Source organism: Chrysemys picta, chromosome 2 (assembly GCF_011386835.1).
Source record: "Chrysemys picta bellii isolate R12L10 chromosome 2, ASM1138683v2, whole genome shotgun sequence".
Classification (NCBI taxonomy): Eukaryota; Metazoa; Chordata; order Testudines; family Emydidae; genus Chrysemys; species Chrysemys picta.
Window position 1 is genome coordinate 6,262,032 of NC_088792.1, and position 23,759 is coordinate 6,285,790.

The following is a 23,759-nucleotide window of genomic DNA, read 5'->3' on the forward strand; positions in this document are numbered from 1 at the left end:
GCTTTTGTGGGTGAATACCCACTTCATCAGATGCATGTACTACATGCATCTGATGAAGTGGGTATTCACCCACAAAAGCTTATGCTCCAATACGTCTGTTAGTCTATAAGGTGCCATAGGACACTTTGTCATGATGTGTTTTGTAAGTACTAAGTATTTTTTATTAATAAGAAGCTAAGATGCTAACATGGGTAAAGAAATGTCCTTGATAAAAATATTAGATAGATAAGGTGTGTGGGGTGTAATATCTTTTATTGGAGCAACTTCTGTTGGTGGGAGACTCAAGCTCTCTCAAGCTTACACAGAGCTCTGAAAGCTTGTCTCTCTCACCACCTTGACTCTCTAATTAATATCCTGGGACCAACACGGCTACAACAACAATGGACAAAAATATGGTTTTTAACCTATGTCCTGTGGTGCCACTTGACTCCGCATGGGAGGACTACCATGTCCACTGACTAATAAGTCCACCCACAGGAGTGACTTGTAGTATCATAGCCTTAAAATGCACCAGTCTACCTTTTCCTGTAAACTGGGGGCAAGCTGTGCAGTGGCTACTCAAGAGGAGGGAAATCAAGTAAAAGTACCAACGCTGTGGATGGAGGTAAATAATGTGTTGTAATGATTATGCAAATTCTCAGAAAATCTATAGAAGACAAAAATACAGCCCTTGGGCTGGGGAAATTACTGAATGTTTATATCCATGGAACAGGTACTTTAGGGGGGAGAGGGCAATGCTCCTAGTTCCCAAATGTAAAAAAAAAAAGCTGCAAACTACTCATCCGGGAAGAAAAACCTGCCCTTCAACACAAGCCCCAAACCAGCAACACAGACATGTCTCCTTTAATAACGAGCTTCCTGCTCCATGTTTGTTTCCACGACATGAAATTGCTTCTTTACCTTGCAGGGAAGGAGCAGCCGCTTGCATTGATGGCAGTTGCTTGCTTTGGGGCCTTGTCGCTGTTTCTCTCGCTCTCTGTATTTTCTGTGACTCTCTTAGTAGGAAGTAGATGAGTTACAGTTTCCGTTTGTGTTTCAGAGCAGGAGGAGGAGGGAGCGAGGAAGAAGCCTCTACGCTCAGCCACCGCTAAAGAGGAAAAATACAGTATAAGGGGGAGGGGGAGAGCTATTAAAAATATAATCCACTTTTAACTCCCAGAACGACATCATAAGGGGCTGTGAAACCCCCCGCCCCCCTTCCTCCAGCGGACACCTAGAGCAGAAGAGGAGCAGACACCGAATCGGCGACGGGAGAGACACGTTCGTCCACGTCTAAACTTGAGGATTTACAGTTACTGGGGGAAGGAGGTTTCAGTTGGGTTGATTTTTGGGGGGGGGACGGATTGCCTTGCTTGGCTGGATTATTGCATTTGGAAGAAGAGTGGCTCCTTTGCGGGGTGGGGCCTGGCTCTCCCTGGAGGACGACACAGCCCACCCGCGCTCTCCACCACCACCCCGGCCAGGCGATCGCTTTTGGAGGGAGAGGATTAGTGCTAATTATACATTGGCTGCGGTCTGCCCCCGGCATGGAGGGGCGCCCCATGGCCTGGGCCGCCGCCGCCGGCTCCTGTTCCTGAGGCGGATTTCGGTGCCTGGGAAGCGTTTGCCCGGCTGCCAGGGGGGGCCCGGCGGAGAATCAGCCCTGAGACACCCGCCTACCCGCCGCCACTCCCCGCCGCCGGGGCAGCCCCTGGGGCCCGCTGTGGCGTCCCCCTCCCCGGGGAGGATGTGAAGGCGGCCGCTGGGGCAGGAGAGCGCGGCCCCCCCGAGCCCCCCATCCCGGAGGTGGTTTGGTGCGTGGGGAGCCGGAGGAGCGGAGCCGGGGGGGGGGGCGTTTGGCGGACACCCTCCCCTCTCTCTCCCTATGCGGGGCGGGGGCTGCGCGGATCCTCGCTGCCGCTGATCCAGGGGGAGGCCGAAGATGGGGGATTTCTATGATCCGGAACATCCCACCCCTGAGTAAGTATTGAATTTCCCCACCCCTCGCCGCAGGCCGGCTCAGGGGCGGGGGGGGGGGGGGGCCCACCCACGGCCGGCTCAGGGGCGGGGGGGGGCACACACCTGAATTGCCCTGCTATGGGGGGGGGCATCCCCCCGGGCCAGGCCTGCTCGTGGGGTCACCCCCAGGGGACAGGCCGGGTTGTTGGGGGGGGGGGTTAACCTCCGGCTGGAGGGAGGGAAAATGGTTCCCTGAGCGGGCTGGGGCCTGGCGCGGGAAGGGCACCCGAGGCGGCGGCGCGGGCAGGTGCGCGCGGGGCTAGAGTGGGGCTTGCGGGCCTGTCGGAGCCCCGGCGGGAGGGAGGGCTAGGCCGCGCGTCCCCGGCCTCGAGTCAGAGCCCGGCCCCGGGGAAGCAACGGCTGAGCCGGGGAGAGGTGCAGTGTGGGGGCGGCGAGCAGCCCACAGCCCAGGGCAGGCTCTGGCCCCACACGGGGGTCTGCTTGTGGGGAGGGGGCAGGGCGGGTCACTCTCCTTGTCAGCCCCCGAGAGTGTCTGTTGGGGGGGGGGCTGGGGGTCACTCTCCCTGCCCCCCGCCCAGGGGGTCTGTTTGTGGGGGGGCTGGGGGGTCACTCTCTGTGCCACCCCCCCAGGGGGTCTCTGGGGAGGCTGGGGGGTCATTCTCTCTGCCCCCTGCCCAGGGGGTCTGTTGGGGGGGCACTCTCCATGCCACCCGCCCAGGGGGTCTCTGGGGGAGGGTCTGGGGGGTCATTCTCCCTGCCCAGGGGGTCTGTTTGTGGGGGGCTGGGGGGTCATTCTCCCTGCCACCCCTCCACCCCCCAGTGTCTGTGGGGAAGGCAGGGTGGGTCACTCTCCTTGTCAGCCCCTGAGAGTGTATGGGGGGGGGGTGGGGATCGTTCTCCCTGCCACCCCTCCAGGGGTTTGTTTGTGGGGGAGGTCATTCTCCCTGTCACCCCCCAGGTGTGTAGGGGGGGCAGGCTAGGGGTGGTCATTCTCCCTGCCACTCACAGCTCTCCCAGTGAGGCTCTTTCTCCACTTTTTTGTGTGTGGATGATTAAATGGCTCCTCTCCCTGCCTGCTGCTTTGTGAATCGTCCCCAGTTCCCTTAGGGATGGGTAACAGGTTGGGACTCCGGCTCTGGCCAGGTAGGTGAACATGGCATTCTCAGGGAAATACTGAAGTTGAACTAAAGCCATGTTGTGCCCCTGCCCCATTTTCTAGCTGAAGGGAAAAACGGTCAATGAGATACAAGCCTGAGGAGGGGACAGACTAATGGCTGATGTTTGTTTGTTTTTCTCTCTGCCAGGGATTTTCACCAAAACATACACACACAACAATCAGCATGTCAGGGCTGCTGGTTTCATCGCCTCTTGGAGAAGGTGGTTCAGTAGCTAATAGTGTTTTTCGTCTTCTTCCTCAACAGTCTAACAGTTAGCTACTGGTCCTGAATAATATTTTGTGTTTATAGCATGCTTTGCATCCTGAAGGATCCCAGAGTGCTTCATAAACTTTATACATGCAGCATCACTGAAATGCAGTCACCTCTGGGATGGAAAGAGGCAGACAACTGGCACATAGCACTCTTCCAGTGCAATAGTTGGATGGGTGTGAAGGGTAAAAAGGGATATTTTGAACAACAGTGCAAACCTTTTAAGCAAAATGCTACAAGATCTCTAATATTCAAGGAGAGCAGACGGGATTTATGTGTCACCCAAAATGAGGTTTTGCAGAATGATGCTTACATCTGATGCTTCTAAAATTAGTAAAATGCCAAGGTTTTCAGTTTGAATTCAGGTTCTGTTTCACTAAGCCTAGATCATAGGATCTCTTATTTCTTCTAGCAAATGATGAATAGGTGTATGTAGAAGTGCTTATTCATAACAGATAACCCTAATTGTTGGTGTAATTTTTGGCATTCCAGGTCATTTCAGTATTAAAATAAGTAGCTCATATTAAGTCCATACATGTTAAAAAACCTATTTATCATCTTGCGTAGTCACCAGTCACTTAGAACAATCTCCAAACATATTTTAAACCCGATTTATAAAAATTCATATTGGCTTTATTTAACAACTTTTAGTTACAAATATTTCTTTAATATTTTATCACAACGGGTTTATTATCTCTTAATAAATTTATGAAGGAGTGAGATTTTGAAAAATCTTCAGACAAAAGTTATATGTTAGAGAAGCCTTTTGAAGTGTGGTCATGGAAAGAATACATAGAAAGCTGTCTTCCCATCACGCTCCTGTGTACTAGATCCTGGAACCTTGTTCTTATACATCTGATCAGTGTTTCCCACTCTGTTAAAGCAAGTGTTATATCTTTTTCAGGCACATGTCCTTCTATAAAGCAAAAGGTGCATATGCTTTATAAAGTAGATCAGTCATGGCATCTTCTTTAGAGGCAGGAATGCTTTGTCTTTAATAACCTCCTTCCCCTTTCTCAAATGTCACATTTTAAAAAATGCAGTCCATAGCATATTCCAGTAGCCAGTTGAGTATTTTCAAAGCACAGTTGTCTGTCATGTTGGAGGACACAGGTTAAAAACAAACCATGATAGCTGCAGGATATTTTATGCTGCTGTAGAAGATGGCTTCCTCCAAATATGGTACCCCTGCAGGGTACAAACTATCAGCCTGTATGCAGACTTGTCACTGACAGATTTCTTACCCTGTTGCTCCAGAATTTCTGTTCGTCCCCCTTTGACTGGGAGATTAATTGCCTTAGCTACAGGGATAACTAACAAGTATTTCATTTAATGACCTGTCTGAACATTCTTGAATTTCTTGTAGTGTTTAGGTGTAGTTGCTGTGAAAAGAAAGAGGAGATGCATTTTCATATTTTTGAAAAAGCAGGATTTGTAACTTTTAATGTCTGAAATGTATACATAAATAGTGGTGTTTTGGAGAGTGACAGTAATGGCTAGTTGACTTGAACCCCTAACTGGAGACCAGCAAATCAATAGGCTTGTACCTAGTGCAGTGGTTTTTCTTAATGGGACTATTGCTGAGTGAATTTTGCACTAGATATATTAGACTGAAGGGAGCTGTTTAATCACATGGTTGGCTGTTATATTTGTAAGTGCCAAGATATTGATCCTGGGTGTACAGTGATGATGCCACTGACTTTAGTTTTCTTGTAAGAAATTAAAGTCCATTTACACCTGCTTATGTTTTATGGTACATGTTCCTCTCAACAGTAAAATTTACAATTTTTGTGAAATTCCCAGTACAATAACGCCAATTCATGTTGCCTTTATGTGAAATAGAACTTGCAGTATATCTGGATAACTGCCTTATAGACAGTCTTTCCTCATTTTTGTGTCCAGATTCAATGTCACATTCACTGTAAATCTGTCTGTCTTTTTCCTGTAAATTTGCGTAGTGTTGACTTTGATTTAGCAGTGATATTTGACAAATTAGTTACTTTTGTTTATTTTGAACTTGGATAGGCTGAAGTGGGAGGAAACATAATCTGTATATGAGTAAAGTTACTAGTGAGTGTATAGGGCTGCTAGTGGTGCAATTAAATGCTGGACAAACTATTTTCTTAGAGAAGAAATTCAGTTTATTTTTCAGTTCAGTTTATGTATTAAAATACCCAGTGAATTGAAAATGCAAAAACATCTTAAATGTGCCAGATTAAAGCTGACACTTTTGTGACACTAAATATTTGCTCAATGTGAGACAAATTCAGAGAAAAATTTTATAGTTTACTTTAGATATTTGTAAACCATTTATTACACCTGGAAACTAGAATACACCACCAAGAATTGCCTGCAACAAAAAAGCAGAATAAATTAACACATTTGAACAGTATAAGGCTGAAATCTGCACTTGTTTCTTGTTTTGCTCTCTGCTGCAGGTTATAACTTGGCTGTATCTTCTTCAACTTTACTGCCAAAGGCCCCTGACCTAGGTGGGTGACACTGCCCATCCACACATAAAGGTCTGCCTGTATGGATCACCCTACAGCAGAAGTTCCCAAACTTTTTTTTTTTTTTTTTTTTGCTGCACCCCTCCCTTTGGAGATTCATGTTCCACATGTGCCCCACTTAAGATAGGGGTAAGAGGGAAATTGGATGGTGCAGGGTTTGGAGCCCCTGTAGGGAGTGGGGGGAATCCCCAAATGACCAGCGTGTACAGGGAGGAGGCTCGTGCACCCTGTTTGAATCCCAGCTGCCCAGAGCAGTTACTCATGCGTGCGCAGCGGTTCCACCCCCTCTGTGCATGCATGCGTAACACCAGGTGTGAGGTTTCTGTTGTGGGGCTGGGACATGTCTGTGGTGCTATGGTTATGTTGATTCTAAGTGCAGCCACTAGGGTTGGCGGGGTGAGCGTTTGAGAGTGGAGGAAGGTGTGGGTTCTTGAGAAGCGGACTGGCAGTAGAATGGCAGTACTGCACTGGGTGTGCTGGGGAATGGTTCATTTTTAACCAGTCAAGTCCTTGCAGCCCCCTGATAACCTCAGTGCACCCCTCAGGGGGGCATGCCCCACAGTTTAAAAACCAGTGTCCTTCAGGATCATGGCCTAAAACTATGGTATTCAAAATTGATAGGTTTTTTAAATATTTTAAGGAAATGCTTAGTCTAAAATTTGAGCTTTATAGTAGTTGCCATGACTTTATTATTTTTCAAAACTTGTTGCTATTATAAAGACTCCTGGGCAATTTAGTACTGTTTGTGGGTAGTGTCACTTTGGGATTTGGTTACTTCTTTCTTGTTGGCAGCTGGATTCTATTTTCTTTTCCCCAAGGGAAAATTATCGGTAGCTTAGTACCCTCAACACAAGGTAGACGCTCCTGGCAAACACATTGTAGGTGGATATAGTTAAATCAGAAAGGTAGTTCCCTCAATTATGTTGTTATAATGCATCAGGGAGACACTAATGCAACTGAAAAAGACTTATTTTACAGCTGCCTCTCCTTTTGATCACTCTTCCTTATTAGAGAGACTAATGGTCTCCCAGGGCATGAAACTGAGGGAGGAAACTTGGCTGTTGTGGCATGTGAATTTTTTTTAACTACATTCTTGATATTACTGCACTGTGTCACTTGCTTCTCTAAGAAAGAGCTATTTTAAAGAAAAAAAAATGACATGTAATTATATGATGCATGTACAACTTAGATTTTGAGCCTAATAGCCATAAAAACAGATAATTTGTAGCTTGCAGGTGCAAGTTTGTATAAATCTTTTTATTAAAACATCTCAATGTTGTTCAATAAATAAATTGAAACCAGGCAGAAAACTGTCAATGCCCTAGATTTCTGCTTACATCACTTATAATTGGAGTGCTGTGTATAATTTTAAGTCCTTTTTTATTCTCTCAGGCAAGTCAGTCTTAAAGAATGAAAGCATCCGAAGTGTAGTATATTTTCAAATGTATGTAGCATTTCTGTTAAATTATGCAATTAATGTACCCATTGTTTTCTATTTCCAGAATCTGTATATATGCAGTCTGTAATTTTAGGACAACTATTCTGTTTTTCAAAACCTTGAAACATAAATTTCTGCAGGCACAAATTGTATTGGGCAAGACTACTTTGGTACTCAGTACACCTCTACCTCGATATAACGCTGTCCTCGGGAGCCCAAAAATCTTACCACGTTATAGGTGAAACCGCGTTATATTGAACTTGCTTTGGTCCACTGGAGTGCGCAGCCCCACCCTCCTGGAGCACTGCTTTACCGTGTTATATCCGAATTCGTGTTCTATTGGGTCGCGTTATATCGAGATAGCGGTGTATTTTTTTCTCTACAGGAAGGGATACACAATGAATAATAATAGACTTGAACCTCCCCCTTTGTCCCCAAAATGCTTGTTATAAATTTAATGCAGTTCTCTTGTGCCCCTGAAATGTACACTGTGAATCTTGTCATTGCATTGATAACTAGACTGCATTGGGGTGGCTAATCATACCAATTGAAGGATTAATGAGGAATCAGTTGAATCCAGTACATTTGTTCCCATTTTGAATGTAAATACTTACAGCCAAAACTTTCAAACTTAGAGGCGCCTAACTTTAGGCATCCATCTCTATTTAAACACCTTAAGAAGTGGCCTAACTTTCACTGGACACCACAGTTCCAGCTGAAGTGAGATGTGCTGAACATCTGCAGCTTTCACTGAAAATGAAGCCACCTCTATTTTAGTCCCTGAATATGGATTTTAGGTGCTTAGCTTTAGGCAGCCAAGTTTGAAAATTATTCCTATGTGTCTGTGAGGAGAACAGTACTTGCACAATGTCTGACCCTTCAGTTACTTACTAAAGGTGTAGTGCTTGCTTCAATGGGACTACTCTCAGGAGTTGAGTTGGCACCTAATCGTAAATATTTTCAAGATCAGCCCCATAATTTAAATTAGATATAATTGTCCCACCCAGTTTGAACATATTTTGAGGTAATGTAGAACAGAACAGTGCACAGTACCCAATTGTGGGAAAATAGCTTGCTGACTTGTTCATATAAGCAGGTTAAGTTATTTGAATAATTCATTAATTATCTGCAGACTATTCATGTGGTAATTGTATGTTAAGTTCCCAACTAGAGCTGTACTTTATGAAATCATCCTGTATAGCTTAAATTGTACAGGTGTTACGGTTCTCTAACTGGAAACCCTGTTCTGGATTTTACAAAAAATGATCCTGTTCTCTGGACTTGGGTAGAGAACTAGTTGAGTGATATTACATGAGGCGATTTGCTGATCACTTTGCACTTTTATAATAGGACAATAAGCTTATGGTGTGTAAAATGGTACTGTATAACTTGCGTTCTGTCATGCTCTAACCTAATTTTTCTTTTTCCAACTTCGTGTTCTCCAACACTTAATTTTCTTTCTTTGAAAATAAAAAATCTATTATTTACAAATCAGAGCTGGACTTCTCTTTCCTGCATTAAGAATTCTCTTCCCTTTTCTGTTCTTGGGTATCTAACTTTTGAGCTCCCTCACTTTTTCTTTTCTTTTTGGCAGATGGAGGGGGATTTCTTGCTCTGCGCTTTCTCCCCTCCATTGCTTGTCCTGTTTCTCTTCTTGTTTCTTATACAGCTTCCACCTTAGACATCTCCCCTGTGTCACTCTTCCTTGAAGGAAGGGACACAGTCAACTTGAAATTAAGTTAACTGAAAGAGTATAAATTACACTATGTTTCAGATACACCTCTACCCTGATATAATGCGACCCAATATAACAAGAATTCACATATAACGCGGTAAAGCAGTGCTCAGGGGGGCTGCGCACTCCGGCGGCTCAAAGCAAGTTCGATATAACATGGTTTCACTGATAACGCGGTAAGATTTTTTGGCTCCCAAGGACAGCGTTATATTGGGGTAGAGGTGTACTTCATCTACCACTGAGTTCCTGTGCCAATTTCTGTAGTTTTACAATTTTCCCTCTATTTTTATAAGGCTCTTTGTTTTCTGCTTCTGGTGTAAAAGATTCTTACAAAAAGGAAAACTGAGTGTACACAAAATGCTGTCAAATGCACAAAGTAAACAAACTAGGAATGGAGAAATACTCCCCCCCCCCCCCCCCCGCCCCCAGCTTCCAGTGATAGTAATTCTAGGTGTGTGGTGACAATAGACTGAAGTGATCTAGGTTGGGAGTGTCCCTTTGACATGGGATAGTTCTAGAAAGTGGAAGGAAGGGAATGGAAGAAACGGGTGAAATGGCATCCGGAGAGTAGTTGCATAATTAGGTGTTCAGTTTGATTGTTGTTTTCTTAAAATGTGTGTCCTCTAAATGTAGCAGCTTTTGAGCACTTCAAAATAGTTATTTTGAACACTGAATAGTGTTTAATATTTGCAGTGACGTGTGTATTTGCATTTACATTGTAACTGCTCCATGCTAAGTGGCATGACCAAGTCAGTAACGCTTTTTTCTTTGTAACTACGGTAAATGTTATGGATGGATGAAAAATAACAAAAGCAGGAGTTAAGGTTGCTAGTATATCCTAGCTGTTGCTAGGTATTGTAGCACATACAATATGTTTTCAGGCCTCTGATTAGCTGGACAAACCATTATGAGACAGATGCTAAAATCTGAAGCAGGTAAAAAAGCCTTTTTCTGCCTGGCTTTATTATGATGTGAAGCCCTGTCCCATTGTGGACAGAAACAGTTAGCATAGTATTTTAATTCTTTAAATACTTTCTGGTTTTATAGGTCTAATATGTCAGTAACAAGTTAGACTTCAAAAGTATAAAGGGCAGAACTCTTAAGTAGCCTTAAGTATATATGTATTGAGGAATCTATCTATACGATATACATGTAGTATCCTAACTAATAACGAAAAGTGTTGCCTCTGCAACAAGGATGAACTAACAGTGCAATGAGAAATTTAAGTGTAATTTCCTGAGTTGCATGGTCGTATGTGTAAACTTAATGCTGCATTAAAAATAGGTTGTTAGCATTTAATTATGCTTAATTTAAAAGAAAAAATGGATCCTGATTACACTAGTGGAGTTGTGCAACTTCTGTGAGATCACTTCATAGGTATTAAAGTTGACTAGTCTGTTAGTTACTGACTGACACTCAGTACCTACTGGGTACACTGGATAGTTATGCAGCTGGTTCTTGTAACTCCGTAATTCCATAGGCATTACTTTTACTATGCATGGGCAAGCCCATTTTTAATTGCTTCTATCTTGTTAATTTTCAGTGTATGCTGATGGGACCCAATATTCCTCATTGAGAACTAATCACATATGAAACATAAAGTCTAGTTCAATTACCTAAGCTATTTGTTTTTTAAAAAAAGTTTTGGAGTAGAAGAATCACCTTCTCCCACCTAGATTACTCAGAAAAATCCATTAGATATTTATATTTTTCCCCCAAAATATCCCATTTGAGACTAAACAGGCAAGGTTTTGCAGTTGACAAAGAGAAATTGACAGTTTGGAGTGGAAATAGTGTTAGTCAGACATGTCAAACCCGCAAAAAAAGGCAGAAATTGGGCTTGTTTTTGGTTTAATTGTCTTGTGAGTTGCTTGTTGGCTAGTTTTTGGCTTGTAGCTTATTGCTTGTTTGGCTTGTAGCTTGTTTGGCTTGTAGCTTCTTTTTTTTGATCGGCTCCCAGCAAACAGCGGCAAGGGGCAAAGTGGGGAGAGAGGCAGGGGTGCACAGTGGGCCCACCACAGTCCCAGACTGCACGCCGGGGGGATCTAGACACACAGAATGTTGGGGTTCTTAGGGATTAGCTTGTTTTGGCCTTGTTTTGAATTGGGATTAGCTTGTTTTTTGGGATTAGCTTTGTTTATTGTGAAAGTCGGGGTACTTATTTAACCGTGGGAAAGTTTGCAACTCTGGTTACAGTGAAAGTAGTGAAGCACTTGCAGTTGTAATTAGCAGTGCTGATAGCAGTGCTTATACCTTGCAGAAAATTCTGAAGACCAGTGTTTAGAAACCTGCATAGCCTATTTTCATTTTCACTTCCTTTATTATTTGTTACATTTGCATAAAAACAGGATATGTTAAGTTTCTGCTTCTACTGTAGTTTGCCCACCTGAAATCAGCTTCTGTTGATTGTTGCCACAGCAACCAAACTACGATGTTGGGAACTGTACCTGTCTGAGGGCATATATGTTTGCCCAGAGTGTTTAACTATGTTTTCAATAACTTGGTTCTTCCCCCTCCTGCAGTGGTGGGCTTTACCAATAATTTATTTCAGATAATCCAATTGTTTAAAAAGTAATGCCTGGAGTTTAGATTATTTTAAAATTTGTAGCCCCTTGTGTTGGAGGGGAGGGAAGAGTGACTTTCAAGATGTGTGCTGTTGCTCACTGAACCCAGTCGGCAAACTTTATTTATCACATAAGAAACAAAAACGTAAAACAAGGATTTTGGATTCTGTACTGAAGCAGTGACCTGGATAAAAATCTGGCTAGGGTGGTACATAGTTCATAAATGGCAGCAAAGGAGTAAGTGATGTCCCTCAGGGCTCTATATAGTGGCTAATCTCAATTTTATCTGTAAAACCAAAAACATGTATCTAAACTTGCTGATGCCTACATTGGATCTGTCATAAATACTATGGAAATGCAGATTTCCAGAAGGATCTGAGAAGATAAGCGGCAAAGGCAGTCTTCTTATAAAATGTAAGGACCAGCATTTGATGAGATGAGGTATAGTAGGCAGTGAATGGGTAACATGCTAGAACTGGAATTTAGAAAGACCCAAAATGTGTGAGTAAGTATTGAACTGTATGATACTGCAGGGAAAGCAAATGGTGTTTGGATGCACTGGGTTATAAAGGAAGGGACTTAGGATTCTGCTGTAGAAGATGCTTGAGGCCACATCTAGAATACCAAATGGAGTACTGATTTTTGAGGACATCTATGCATTGGAAGACATACAGGGGAAAGAAAACATTGACTAATTTGGGGTAAAGCCTTATGAAGATAGGCTTCAAGACCTAAACATGGTCAGACTTGAGATAAGTTTACTTAGTGAGATCTTAAATTATCCAAAAACTCAGACCAGAACCTACGTAAAAATCTCTTCTTGATCTGTTAACAGCATTGATAACCCAGGGAATGATTTAAATTAGAGTTTAGTTTTTTCATCCAGAGGTCAATGAGCTTAGGAATCTAATTAATGATGGGGATTATTAAACTATTGGCAAATTTATTCTAAGGTGTGTGTGTGTGTGTGTGTGTGATATATATATGTGTGTGTGTGTGTGTGTAAAATTTATACGGAAATCTGTTGAACTCTCAGTACTGAAAAATACAATGAAAACATTCTAAAAGTGAATGCTCTTAATTTTAAGTTTGACATGGAAAAAACTTGGAATATATATGAAAAGTGTGTGCTGGTTGGACTGCAGAGGATATGATTAGTTGAGTCTTTAGTTCTTTCCCTTTTGGGAGGAAATAATGGGAACAAGGGCTTACTTATCATTAAAGTTGATAACTATGTCTAATACCTACCACAGATAGTGTAAGTTGACACCTTGATATGTCAGTGCTTTGTCTATTTTGAACAATCTGGATTTTTCCCTCATCTTTGGTTCCTGACCATTTTTACAGTTTGATAGCATTTGTTTTGTCATGTAGTTCTAGGGTAATGATGAACATAAAAACTTTCTGCCTTTTATTAGAGACTAAGTAATGCATGTGTAACACCGACAGATCCCGGTCATCGGCGGGCGGGATCGAACCTGGGACCTCTGAAGCTTAGTGCATGCGCCTCTACTGCATGAACTAAAAGCCAAATGGCTCTTACCTAATGCTGTAGTAAACTTGTTAATCTCCAGAATGGTCTAGGTGCTACTAGAGGGGAACAGAGCGCCACATCAAGCCGGCATAGGTTATGCATGCAAACTGTATTTGTTAAAGTAAATATCTGCGGGGGGGGGATTATGACAGGTGGGAGTGATGTATATGGCTGTAATTTCCTGGCCTACCAAACTGATTTTTTTCATGGTACGAGGTGGGTGAGGTAATATGTTTTATTGGACCAACTTCTGTTGGTAAAAGCGACAAGCTTTTGAGCTACACAGAGCTCTTCTTCAGCTCCATGATTTTTCATGGTTAGACAGCTTGATTGCCTTTAACTATGAATCGTATTTCTTGCCTGTCACTTAAAATGTTTCCTAGACAGGCAATTTTGACCCCTAAATATCTTTAATGTATGGATGAGCGGACTTTGCGTTCACTGGCTGACGGAGAGCCTTTGGAACAGTGAAGAAGCATTGGGAAAGGAGACTAAACATGTTGGCTCAATCCGGAGGAATACTGTACTTGTCCAGCCCTCAGAGGAGATTGCAAATGTATATAATAGAACCCTTCTGCTAGAAGGAGCCCTGCAGGGAGGACCCAATTGTTTTCTTCAAGACAGAGAGGAAAACAAATTGCAGGTGACACATCAGAGCTGCACATTATTATTAGGCTTGTCTAGTCGATACGTTTGTTTTGCAGGGACCTTGAGATTCGTTAAATTTAATGGCCAAAACCTTTTTTTTCCCTTGCCCAACTATAAACATGCTCTCTGAAGCCATTAGTGCCAAAGAGTTTAAAAGTATCCCCATTGATTATTCCGTGTTTCAAAGGCCAGCTTGAAAAGGGCCGGCTTTTGGGAGGAGCATGTTGGTATGTATATTCAAGCATCAAATTTGCAGTCTAAATCCTAACTGTTTATGGAACTCAGGAAATCTGAAAGATCCTGCCCAGAAATGTTCAGCTTGAATCCATTTTTGAATCTTTTAACAAAGTTACTTTAAGACTAGTCTTATTTCTTAGTTGATGTTAAGAGCATTAAAATGACTTTTCTTCAAGTGGCACAGACAAGTCTAGTTTTCCTTCCCGTTAGCAAAAAGTCTGTCTACACATGGCAAACATTCCTTGACATGGTGGTGGCCAAACTTTGTTACAGCTTGGTCTAGCTAGCTGCTATTGCTGTGTCCTTACTATTTTTCAGAGAACTGCCTTTCATTCCATTGGCACATCTCTACTGGTAACAGTGATGAACAACCTTAGTGTCAAACAGCTGCTATGGTTTTAACCACTGTGACTTGTGGTACTTTGTCTACTGTTGCTCCCACCATTGCTCGCGGGGAATATTTTAGAAAAATTGCTAATATAGTTAGGTCCAAACAATGTTATCACAGGTTATGAAACCAGGTGGAGGTACAGACCTGGTTTAGAGCATGCGCCTTAAAAATTGTTTATTGGTATTGATCTTGTTTCATTGTATTGAGAGCATTTTTTTTAACCTGGTTATAACACAATTTCGCTCAGTCCACACTAGTAGACCAAACTTTTAGTCTAACCAATTTCAGTTTCTACAATGTGTAAACTCGGCTTATACAGGGTGGTTCACTGTTTTTTGCTCTGGGTGGGGTGGGGTGGGGTGGGTGGGGGGAAGAAGCATGTTTCTTTAGTACCTTTTGCCTCCATACCAAGAAACGGTATCAACACATTGCCCACATAACTGTTTACGTAGAGCTTTGGTGATTACATGAAACTGTCAGGGTGAGTTTTGAAATGGAAGAAGCTATGAGCAAAAAGCCAGTTGGTGGCAGCTCAGACACTTAGATGAAACACTGGAGCAGTTTACAAATAGCTGCCATTTGTTCATTAATGAAATTGAAGGGGAAAACACGGTACTACTAGCAATGTAAGTCCTCACAGGAGTGTTTTTGAGAAGTTCTCTGCATATCCATGTGTGGATCTTTAGTTTGCATAATCATTGCCCTTTGTGGTATAATGTTGTGTTTTCTCTTTAGAATTGTGTTACTTCCTCTGGTTACGTGTCAGTTTTGTGGCCATGAGGGTTTTTCTTTGCATCTTTTCTGAGCTCTCACAAGTTTGCGTCTGATCTAAATAAGATTCTCATATAGTGTCATTTTAGGAAAGCCATTCTGCCCTAGGGTAACCTTACTTTTTTATTTTTAAAATGAATCAGAAGACAGAGTAGAGCTTACATTATGAAAAGTATGTACCAACCCCTTCCTTATGGTATTTCAAGCGATTGTTTGCACAAACAGGAGATTAAATGAACTTTCAAAAATATTTCCAAAGTGAAAAGCTGAAATGGTTTTCATATAAAAAAGGGCATAAAAGGACACTTAAGATTCTTTCCAAGATCAACATTTGACTTAATTTTTGTCTTTAGCTGTCTTTGCAAAATTCAGGTAATTCTTCATGGCCTTAATTTTAATTCTTTTCTACTATATATGCTCAACACTTAGAAATAATCCTATAGCAATAAACATGTACCCAGTGGAGGAAATCTTTTTATTTTTTGTTTGTATTAAAGTAGTGCCTTGAGTCCTAAACCAACATCAGGGCCTCATCGTGCTAGGCGCTGTGCATAGAAATAGTAAGAGACAGTCCCAACCTGAAGTGCTTTCATTATAAATAGGCAAAAAAAAGGATGAGAGAAAGGGATAGAACATACAAGCATAATATTGGGAACTGGGGTAGGGAGATTGAGTGAGTTGCCCAAAGTCACACAGAGTATCTATGGCAGAGCTGGGAACTGAACCAAGATTTCCCACATCCCAGTCCAGGCCTTAACCATTGGATGTAGTTTTTAATTTCAAGTTTCCAAGGAGTTTTAAAAATATTTAAAAAGGCGAAGTGAAAAGTACTAGGGACGTCATGAATTTGCCATATCTTTGTAAGTACCACGTTACTTTGATTAGGAGTATGTCACTGTCTTTTTAATGTTACACTTGAATTTATAGCTCTTCTTCTTGTGACTTTGTATCCCAAAGGAGAGATTTGAAAACAGTCACTTTAGTGTGCCATCAGAAAATGCTTAACATAAGAACAGTCATACTGGTTCAGACTAGTAGTACATCCAGGTCAGTATCCTGTCTCTGATAGTGGCCAGTACCAGATGCTTCAGAGGGAATGAACAGAATGGGGCAATTTCAAGTGATCTGTCTTCCAGTCCCAGGTTCTAGAAATTGGAGAGTTAGGGACACCAAGAGCATGGGTTTGCATCCTGACCATCTTGGCCAATAGCCATTGATGGACCTATCCTCCATCAACTTATGATTCTTTTTTGAACCCAGTTATACTTTTGGCCTTCACAAAATCCCCCAGCAATGAGTTCCACAGGTTGATAATGTGTTGTGTGAAGAAGTACTTCCTTATGTTTGTTTTAAACCTGCTGCCTATTAATTTCATTGGGTATCTTGTGTTATCTGAAGGGGTAAATAATACTTTCCTATTCACTTTCTCTATTCCATTCTTGATTTTATAGCCCTCTATCCTATACCCCCTCTTAGTTATCTCTCTTCTAAACTGTACAGTCCCAGTCCTTTTACGCTCTCCTGATATGGAAGTTGTTCCATTCTCCTAATCATTTCCATTGTTCTTTTCTGCACCTTTTCCAATTATATCTTTTTTGGATGGGGCGACCAGAACTGTATGCAGTATTCAAGGTGTAGGCGAATCGTTAATTTACATAGTGGCATCGTGATATTTTTTGTTTTATTAGCTAACCCTTTCCTAGTGGATCCTAACCTTCTGTTAACTTTTTTTTTTGACTGCCACTGCACGTTGAGTGGATGTTTTCAGAGAACTAACCATGATGACTCCAAGATCTTTCTTGAGTGGTAACAGCAAATTTAGATCCTGTCATTTTGTATGTATAGTTGAGATTATTTTTTCCAGTGTGTATTACTTTGTACTTATCTACATTGAATTTCATCTGCCATCAGCCACCCAATTTATTGTGATCCCTTTGTAACTTTCTGCAGTCAGTTTTGGACTAAATGACCTTGAGTAACTTCGTATCGTCTGCAGTTTTTGCCACCTCACTGTTCATCCCCTTTTCCAGATCATTTATTAATATATTGATCAGCACAGGTCCTAACACTGATCCTTGGGGGGACCCTGCTATTTACCTCTCTCCATTGTAAAAACTGACCATTTATTCCTATCCTTTTATTCCCATCTCTTAACCTGTTACTGATCTGTGAGAGGACCTTCCCTCTTATCCCATGACTGCTTAGTTTGCTTAAGCTTCTGTGGCTTCAGTCAAGTTCTATATCTTTTTCTGTCTCACCTGCAGGTGGACTCATGACGCCTAATAGATAGCTATGGATTATTTGTTGTAGTGATGTAAGTGTACACAACACATTACAGATGTGGAAAAGGCAAGGTCCCTGCCATGAGGCACCTACAACCTACATGGACTATATGGAAGATGGGAGTAGCAATGCAAACACATTAAGGAGTGAAGATGTTGTTAGAGTTGGAAGATTAATTTTCAATGGCTCTTCTGATACCTTGCAGTCCTTCCTGTCATCAGCAGTCGGTATTTCATCACCATGTGTGCTGTTTTATGATGGGGGGGGGGGAGTATGGGGAGGTAGAATTCTGGTACCAGGGTTTACAGAAAGTGAGATTAAATTTAAACCAATCACTGGCATTTAACAACCAGTAAAGGCAGTGGGAATGGTGTGTCTCCAGCTCTTGTACCCTCTAAGAGTTACAAATAAAAAATCCTCTGATATGTAGAGGAGGATGGATGGGGAGAGGACATTCCAAGGAAGTTGTGGACTACCCATGCTGTGTCTGAAATATTACCAGACTAAAAGTCTTCGTTTAAGATTATAATGTGGATTTGTGGCTAACTAATTTTGATTTTATAATAATTGATTTTAATATCCTTTTCTTGCCTTTACACGCTGTCTCAGCTGGACTGTGTTGGTGTCTTTTTCGTTCTCCACCTTTGTTTAGTCATTGTGCATGCAGTCATTAATTTACTTGCAGTGTTCTCAGTAATCCTGTGCATGGCTGCTATGGCAACGACATTGATTATGATGATTCCTGTCATGGTTTAAAAATTAAGCACTCATTTGGTTTCTTATTTAGACATCTCCTGGTGCTGAACTAAAGGGGGAGAGAGGGTGAGTTGAACAGAATTATCTTTAACAGTCCAGGGAGGTTTTAGATTATTTAAGGGGAAGTAGTGGGGGCATGTATTCTCCATTAGAACAAAAGACCAGAAGCCACTGAAAGCTGGTGGTATAATTCTGACTGTCTCTCCTGCTTCCTAGAGCAAAGTATCCTACTTGCTCAAAACTTGTAATATTTTAATATAAAAATGTACAAATAGCAGCTAATACATTTAGCTTTGGGGGAAATTACTGCAATTTTTCACATGTGCCTGCTTTCTTTGACCCACTTTCTCTTTGTGTGTCTTCTCAGAGTAGCAGTGAAAGGCTAACGCTTTTCATAACATGGCCATGGATCCATTTTTCATCTTCTCCTTGGGCTTCAACTGCTTCCTACCAAATCAGCGCAGCCCTTTATCATGGCAATCATCCTTCACCCCCTCACCTACCCCTACCACTCCATTTCCCTGACACACCTCCTCTGGAACCAGAGGCAGCATTTAATGGCTGCTACGGTAGCGTTTTTTCTGCCACTACAGCTTTGAGGATGCCAGTTGGCCAAGAAAAGGCATTTTAGCTCATGCCAGTATCAAGCCTATATTCCCTCCAGCTGTGAAAGAACTGAGTTTAAACGATCATAGTAAAAAAAAAAAATTAGAGCTATAATTTTTCCATATTGTGCTATGATGCCTATTGGATCTGTTCTTAATGGCTCCTGTCCATGTAGGGATACTCTGCATGTCTGAATTGGAAGCGGTGTCCATTTAGGTTCTTAATCCATTTTAATATCTAGCAGTTGAATGGACAGTGTCCATTTGCGTGGCTCAAAAGTTGATCTGCCTCTTTCTCAGTTTGCAAAGTTCAGCTTTTTGTGTATTGAGAGAAACATTAACTCGGGGATTGCTGGGGTAATCTGTGCCAGTGGCGCAGCACGTGTAAGAAATCCTACACTGACATTCCAGTGACAATGCACGATGCCACGGAGCACTGATGTAGGATTATTATAGACCTGGCTAAAACATCCTGAAAATGTCAAGTACTGTACAAGTCAAGTACTTAGATAATACTTTCCTTCAAAGTGTCCTTCACCAAAATGTATGTTGAGCAACAGATCTTAGTTTCCAGCTCTGAATGTTAGAGCCTGATTAAGTGAGAAAAGGAGAAGGCAGGGTTGAAACTAAAGCCTTGTCTACACTTGCCATTTGCCCTGATTACTGCCATTGATAACGAGCCCCTGGTATACCTGCATCAGTAGAAAATCTGTGTAGATTGGTATATGCACAAGTGGAGCTTACCACTGTGTGACTCTGGGATAAACTGCAGCAGTGCAAGTTATAGCTTACAGCCGTTTGTCTTGTCCACCCTAGGAGTTTGTGCTGGTATCATTACATCAGTGGCAGGGCACATATGGTTGTAACCAGGCAGATTTCCATTGTGGACAAAGCCTTAGAAATTAGGAAACCCCCCTTGTCTAAAATCTCGGTTAATAACTTCCTTGGGAAGCAGGCATTTTGTTGTTATGAAAGTGCCTGTCGCAGCTCTGAAGTTAGGGCTGAGTTGATAAACAGGTGTGTTAGTGAGGACCGTTGTATGTTGTTTATAATAGCTGGGAGACAAGGGGCTGGTACAACAACCTGAAAGCAAAGTGTTACAATCAAGGTCAAGTATTTTGTCTTCTAAATGGGAAAAAAATGTACATACACCTATAGTGACATATAAACAATAGTCTTTAAGGTATCCTCAGGTGCGGGATTTAATTAGGGGCTTGTCTACGCTACCAGTCGCATCGATGGGCAGCAATCGATCCAGCGGTGGTTGATTTATTGTCTAGTCTAAACGTGATAAATCGACCACCGATTGCTCTAGCGTCAACTCTGGTACTCCACCTCAACGAGAAGCACAAGGGGAATCGACGAGACAGCGTCTCCCGTCGACACACTGCAGTGAAGACACCGCAGTAAGTAGATCTAAGTCCGTCGACTTCAGCTACGTTATTCACGTAGCTGAAGTTGCGTCACTTAGATCGATATCTCTCCCCACCCCCCATAGTGTAGACCAGCCCTAGAAAAGCACTACTCTTTTATTTTATTTTCCCAGGAATATCCGCTCAGAAACAGTGCTCAGTTTTAGTGAAGTGCCTCGGTTTTAAAAAGGTGCTCTTTGTTGAAGGAGGATAGGTTGATGTACTGGACTGAGTTGTGTAAACCAGAATAAATGAGAGGAAAAAGTGGAAAAAACACCCTTCAAGCTTCAATAGAAATGAGTACTCGACATCAAAACGCTCGTCCAGGTGCAGGTTGTATTTTGCCCCTACTATTGCATCCTCTTCATCCCTCCCCTCCTGGATACTAACCTTACTCCCTCAACTTCAGCTTTCAGAGTACTGCCACACAACTCTGACGGAAATGACTGATTTTTAAAGTATCAGGGGGTAGCCGTGTTAGTCTGTATCTACAAAAACAACAAGGAGTCTGGTGGCACCTTAAAGACTAACAGAACATCTGTTAGTCTTTAAGGTGCCACCAGACTCCTTGTTTTTGATTTTTAAAGGTAGTTTTATGTACTCCAGTGTCTTGAAAATCACTGCACATTGTTATTTAAGGTCACTGTTCATGGTGTTAGCAAATTATGACCTCATCAGAGATGGGGAGACAGGAAGCTGCACCAGCCTTATAATACAAATTTATGGATTCAACAAGATGTTTCTTGTGCCTCTTTCTCCTTAATCTGACCTGGGATTGCTTTGTGCCTAACAAGGCATCTCCTCCAGCAGGAGCATCTCTCATTCCCTATACAAGACTCTTTTCAGCAACTTCCCAGCTCAGCAGTAATAGCTCTAAAATCACATTTCTGTCTAAAATGTTTTAGCACTATTGTTACAGGTAGCCCCTAAGATTCCTGTAAATGAAAGATGAAAGAAAAATGAGTTTTCTTTTGATATACTTTTTAGATTTGATAGAAATGCGTGTGCAGTAAATTAGGCTGTTTTCCTGGCATAGGCAGTCAGTTATCCCTGTTTGTGGGGTTCTTTCACAAAGCAACAAAGGAGAAACACTTTTAAAATAGGAAAATCTATTCTAGAACCACAAACACTGACCATAGTAGAGAGTGGCGATGGGTTGGAGGGAGGGGATTGATTCAGGGACCCCCCCGTGTATACTTGAAACTCATTTAACTCCAGTTCGGAAACTGAGTTGAGTTTAAGTTGGTGTTTCTTTTAATTAGGGGGCTTGACACTATTGCTGTATGTCTTAGCCCTCCTACTCTATGCCAGTTGTTGGGAGGAGGGGAAAAGGTATTGGATTGTCTGTTACTTCACTGCTTTTCTCACAGTAGTATAATCCAGTTGTAGTTATCAAGGACATTCTTGTGGACTAGAAGTACAACTTTATCATCTGCGAAACGGCTCACAGTAATGTAGCACAACATTTATTAAATTTAATCATTGAAACGGGTACTAATTTGTATTATTGTTTTAAATCTCTAGGCACATTAGGGATTAATTAACCAAACACATGATAAAACTTGAGATTTCTAAACTTTTTTTTTTTACTGTCAGTTACATTTGTCAGTAAGTGAGTAACAGAAATAAAAATTAATAATTGTGAATTAGGCGTTTGTATTGCTTCTAAGCATGAATAATACCCTCTCATTTATTATGTCCAGCATCTCTGTAGTGGCTTCAGTATCATGTAAAATATATTGCTTGCCCTGATATAGATTCTATAATGTTAACTGATGCATTCACTGTGTGATATTATTTCACGCTGAAAATAAATGTTATGGAAACTGGGTGGGTTGAATTGAGCAATAAAACAGAGATTCTTTCATGTCCGGATTGTTGGTTCAGATTCAGCCTAGGACAGTAATGACTGACAGGTGTTGCTGGGCGATGGTGATTCAGTGGTCTAGGTGAAATTGAGGGGTTCTCTTATTCCCGATGTACAGCTATTCATATCACAAAACTTACCATGTCTATAGGCGCTACCAGGCATTCTTGCTGGCAATGACATCAGTCAGGCCAAAGCTTGAATAGGTGTTGAGACTGAACTACACTTTTCACTCACCCCCTGTCACAAGTGGTCCCACCAGGTCAAGATTGACTGCTGGAAGTATGAGGAAGGTTGTATTTCTGCTGCTCTGATTAGGGACCAAGGTTATAAACAGTATTAGCATACTACAATATTTATGATCCCAAACTTGCATTTTTTTATAAAGTGCTTGTGAAGAAGCACTCAAAAAATTGCAGATTCCCCTATTATTTGCAGTATGCCTTTCTGGTATAGTGTGGACTGCATATCTGCAGGGATAAGAAAGTGCAGTCCTTGTTATCTCTCTCTTCTTTTACTTCTATTTCCCAGTGCAATATTGTTAACACTTCATTCTTGAATATGCTGTGTGGCTGAGAATAGCAGGAAAAAAGTGCAAGGTACCTCTTCTTGAGGCTGAAGAGGTCTATTTTGATGTTGCATTGTTTACTGTCTTGAATCTGTTTCCCTCCTCTAGAAGCCACATAGCAAAGGGAGAGAACTTCTTCAAACTTGGATCCTTTCTTTCTCAATGAGGACCGTATAAAACAAGTCAAATTGCAATTTCTAGTTTCAGATGTCTTCTGCAAATTAAAAAAAATAAAATAAAAAATCAGTATATGTTTTGCACTCACAGAACTCAAAAAACCTGCATGTTTAATTAAGTGATAAAAATGCTGGAAGCCACCAGAACCTGGTTCTATTAGTGGTTCTATCACCATCAGGACTTTTTTGGTAACATTGTCTAGTGTAGATAAAGCTTATAAGTAAATGACACTTGTGAGGTGGCTTACAATAGAGGCAAAAGAAAGTTTTCATACAGAGTTGATAAACACGTTAGAAATGCCTGAGATGCTGTACATCGGGGGGAGGAACCTTCCTTTGTATTAACATGCCCATGACAGCCTGGAATGGCTAAGATGTTCCTTATTATGTAGTAGTTAGGATTTATATTTACTCTTAATGTCAGAGTCACACCCGTGGGGCTTGTGGGTATATGTACATTTACAAATCTCACCGCCACCTAACTGGATAAAAGTATTTTTCACTGTTGTGTAACTGTGACAGGCTGTCAGAATTGTGAAATATGGTTCTTTATTTTAATTTGTCTTAGCATAAAAAACTTTTTTTTTAATTAACACTTGTAGTATTTTATACAGGATTGCAGAAGGCAAATAAAGGATAGCATGATTGGGCGAATTGCATCGATCAGAATTCTACCCACCTGTTCATAGCTGTCTTCAATTTAAAATGTGATTTCTACTTTAGGTTTTAAAATCCTTTTTTTCTAAGAAAAAAAACTTACAAAAATAAACTACCAAGAGGTCTCGGAGAAAAGGAAAAGTGTCTGATTTAAATAGAAACATGTTTTCTTTTATAGCTGAAGTTTAATAAAATGCAAAACAGGAAAACTTTAAGCAAGG

General features: G+C 41.6%; 1 protein-coding gene and 1 pseudogene across 10 annotated transcripts in view; one reads left to right on the forward strand and one right to left on the reverse strand.

Moving 5' to 3' along the window:
• LOC101952329 (tubulin delta chain-like) overlaps positions 1 to 1,040 on the reverse strand; it is a 43,159-nt pseudogene extending 42,119 nt beyond the window's left edge.
• A 779-nt stretch (positions 1,041 to 1,819) lies between these two features.
• The window catches only part of SETD2 (SET domain containing 2, histone lysine methyltransferase), a 143,915-nt gene continuing 121,975 nt past the window's right edge, over positions 1,820 to 23,759 (forward strand). For 9 of the 10 annotated variants that reach the window (XR_010598164.1, XR_010598166.1, XR_010598165.1 and 6 more), the window contains exon 1: positions 1,820 to 1,959. Coding sequence is in view for 6 of the 10 variants with exons in the window: in XM_065582561.1 (XP_065438633.1) it covers positions 1,922 to 1,959 (38 nt within the window). In the remaining 4 variants the exon portion in view is untranslated. The remainder of the gene's footprint in view (positions 1,960 to 23,759) is intronic. The other variant, XM_065582562.1, reaches the window with a different exon arrangement.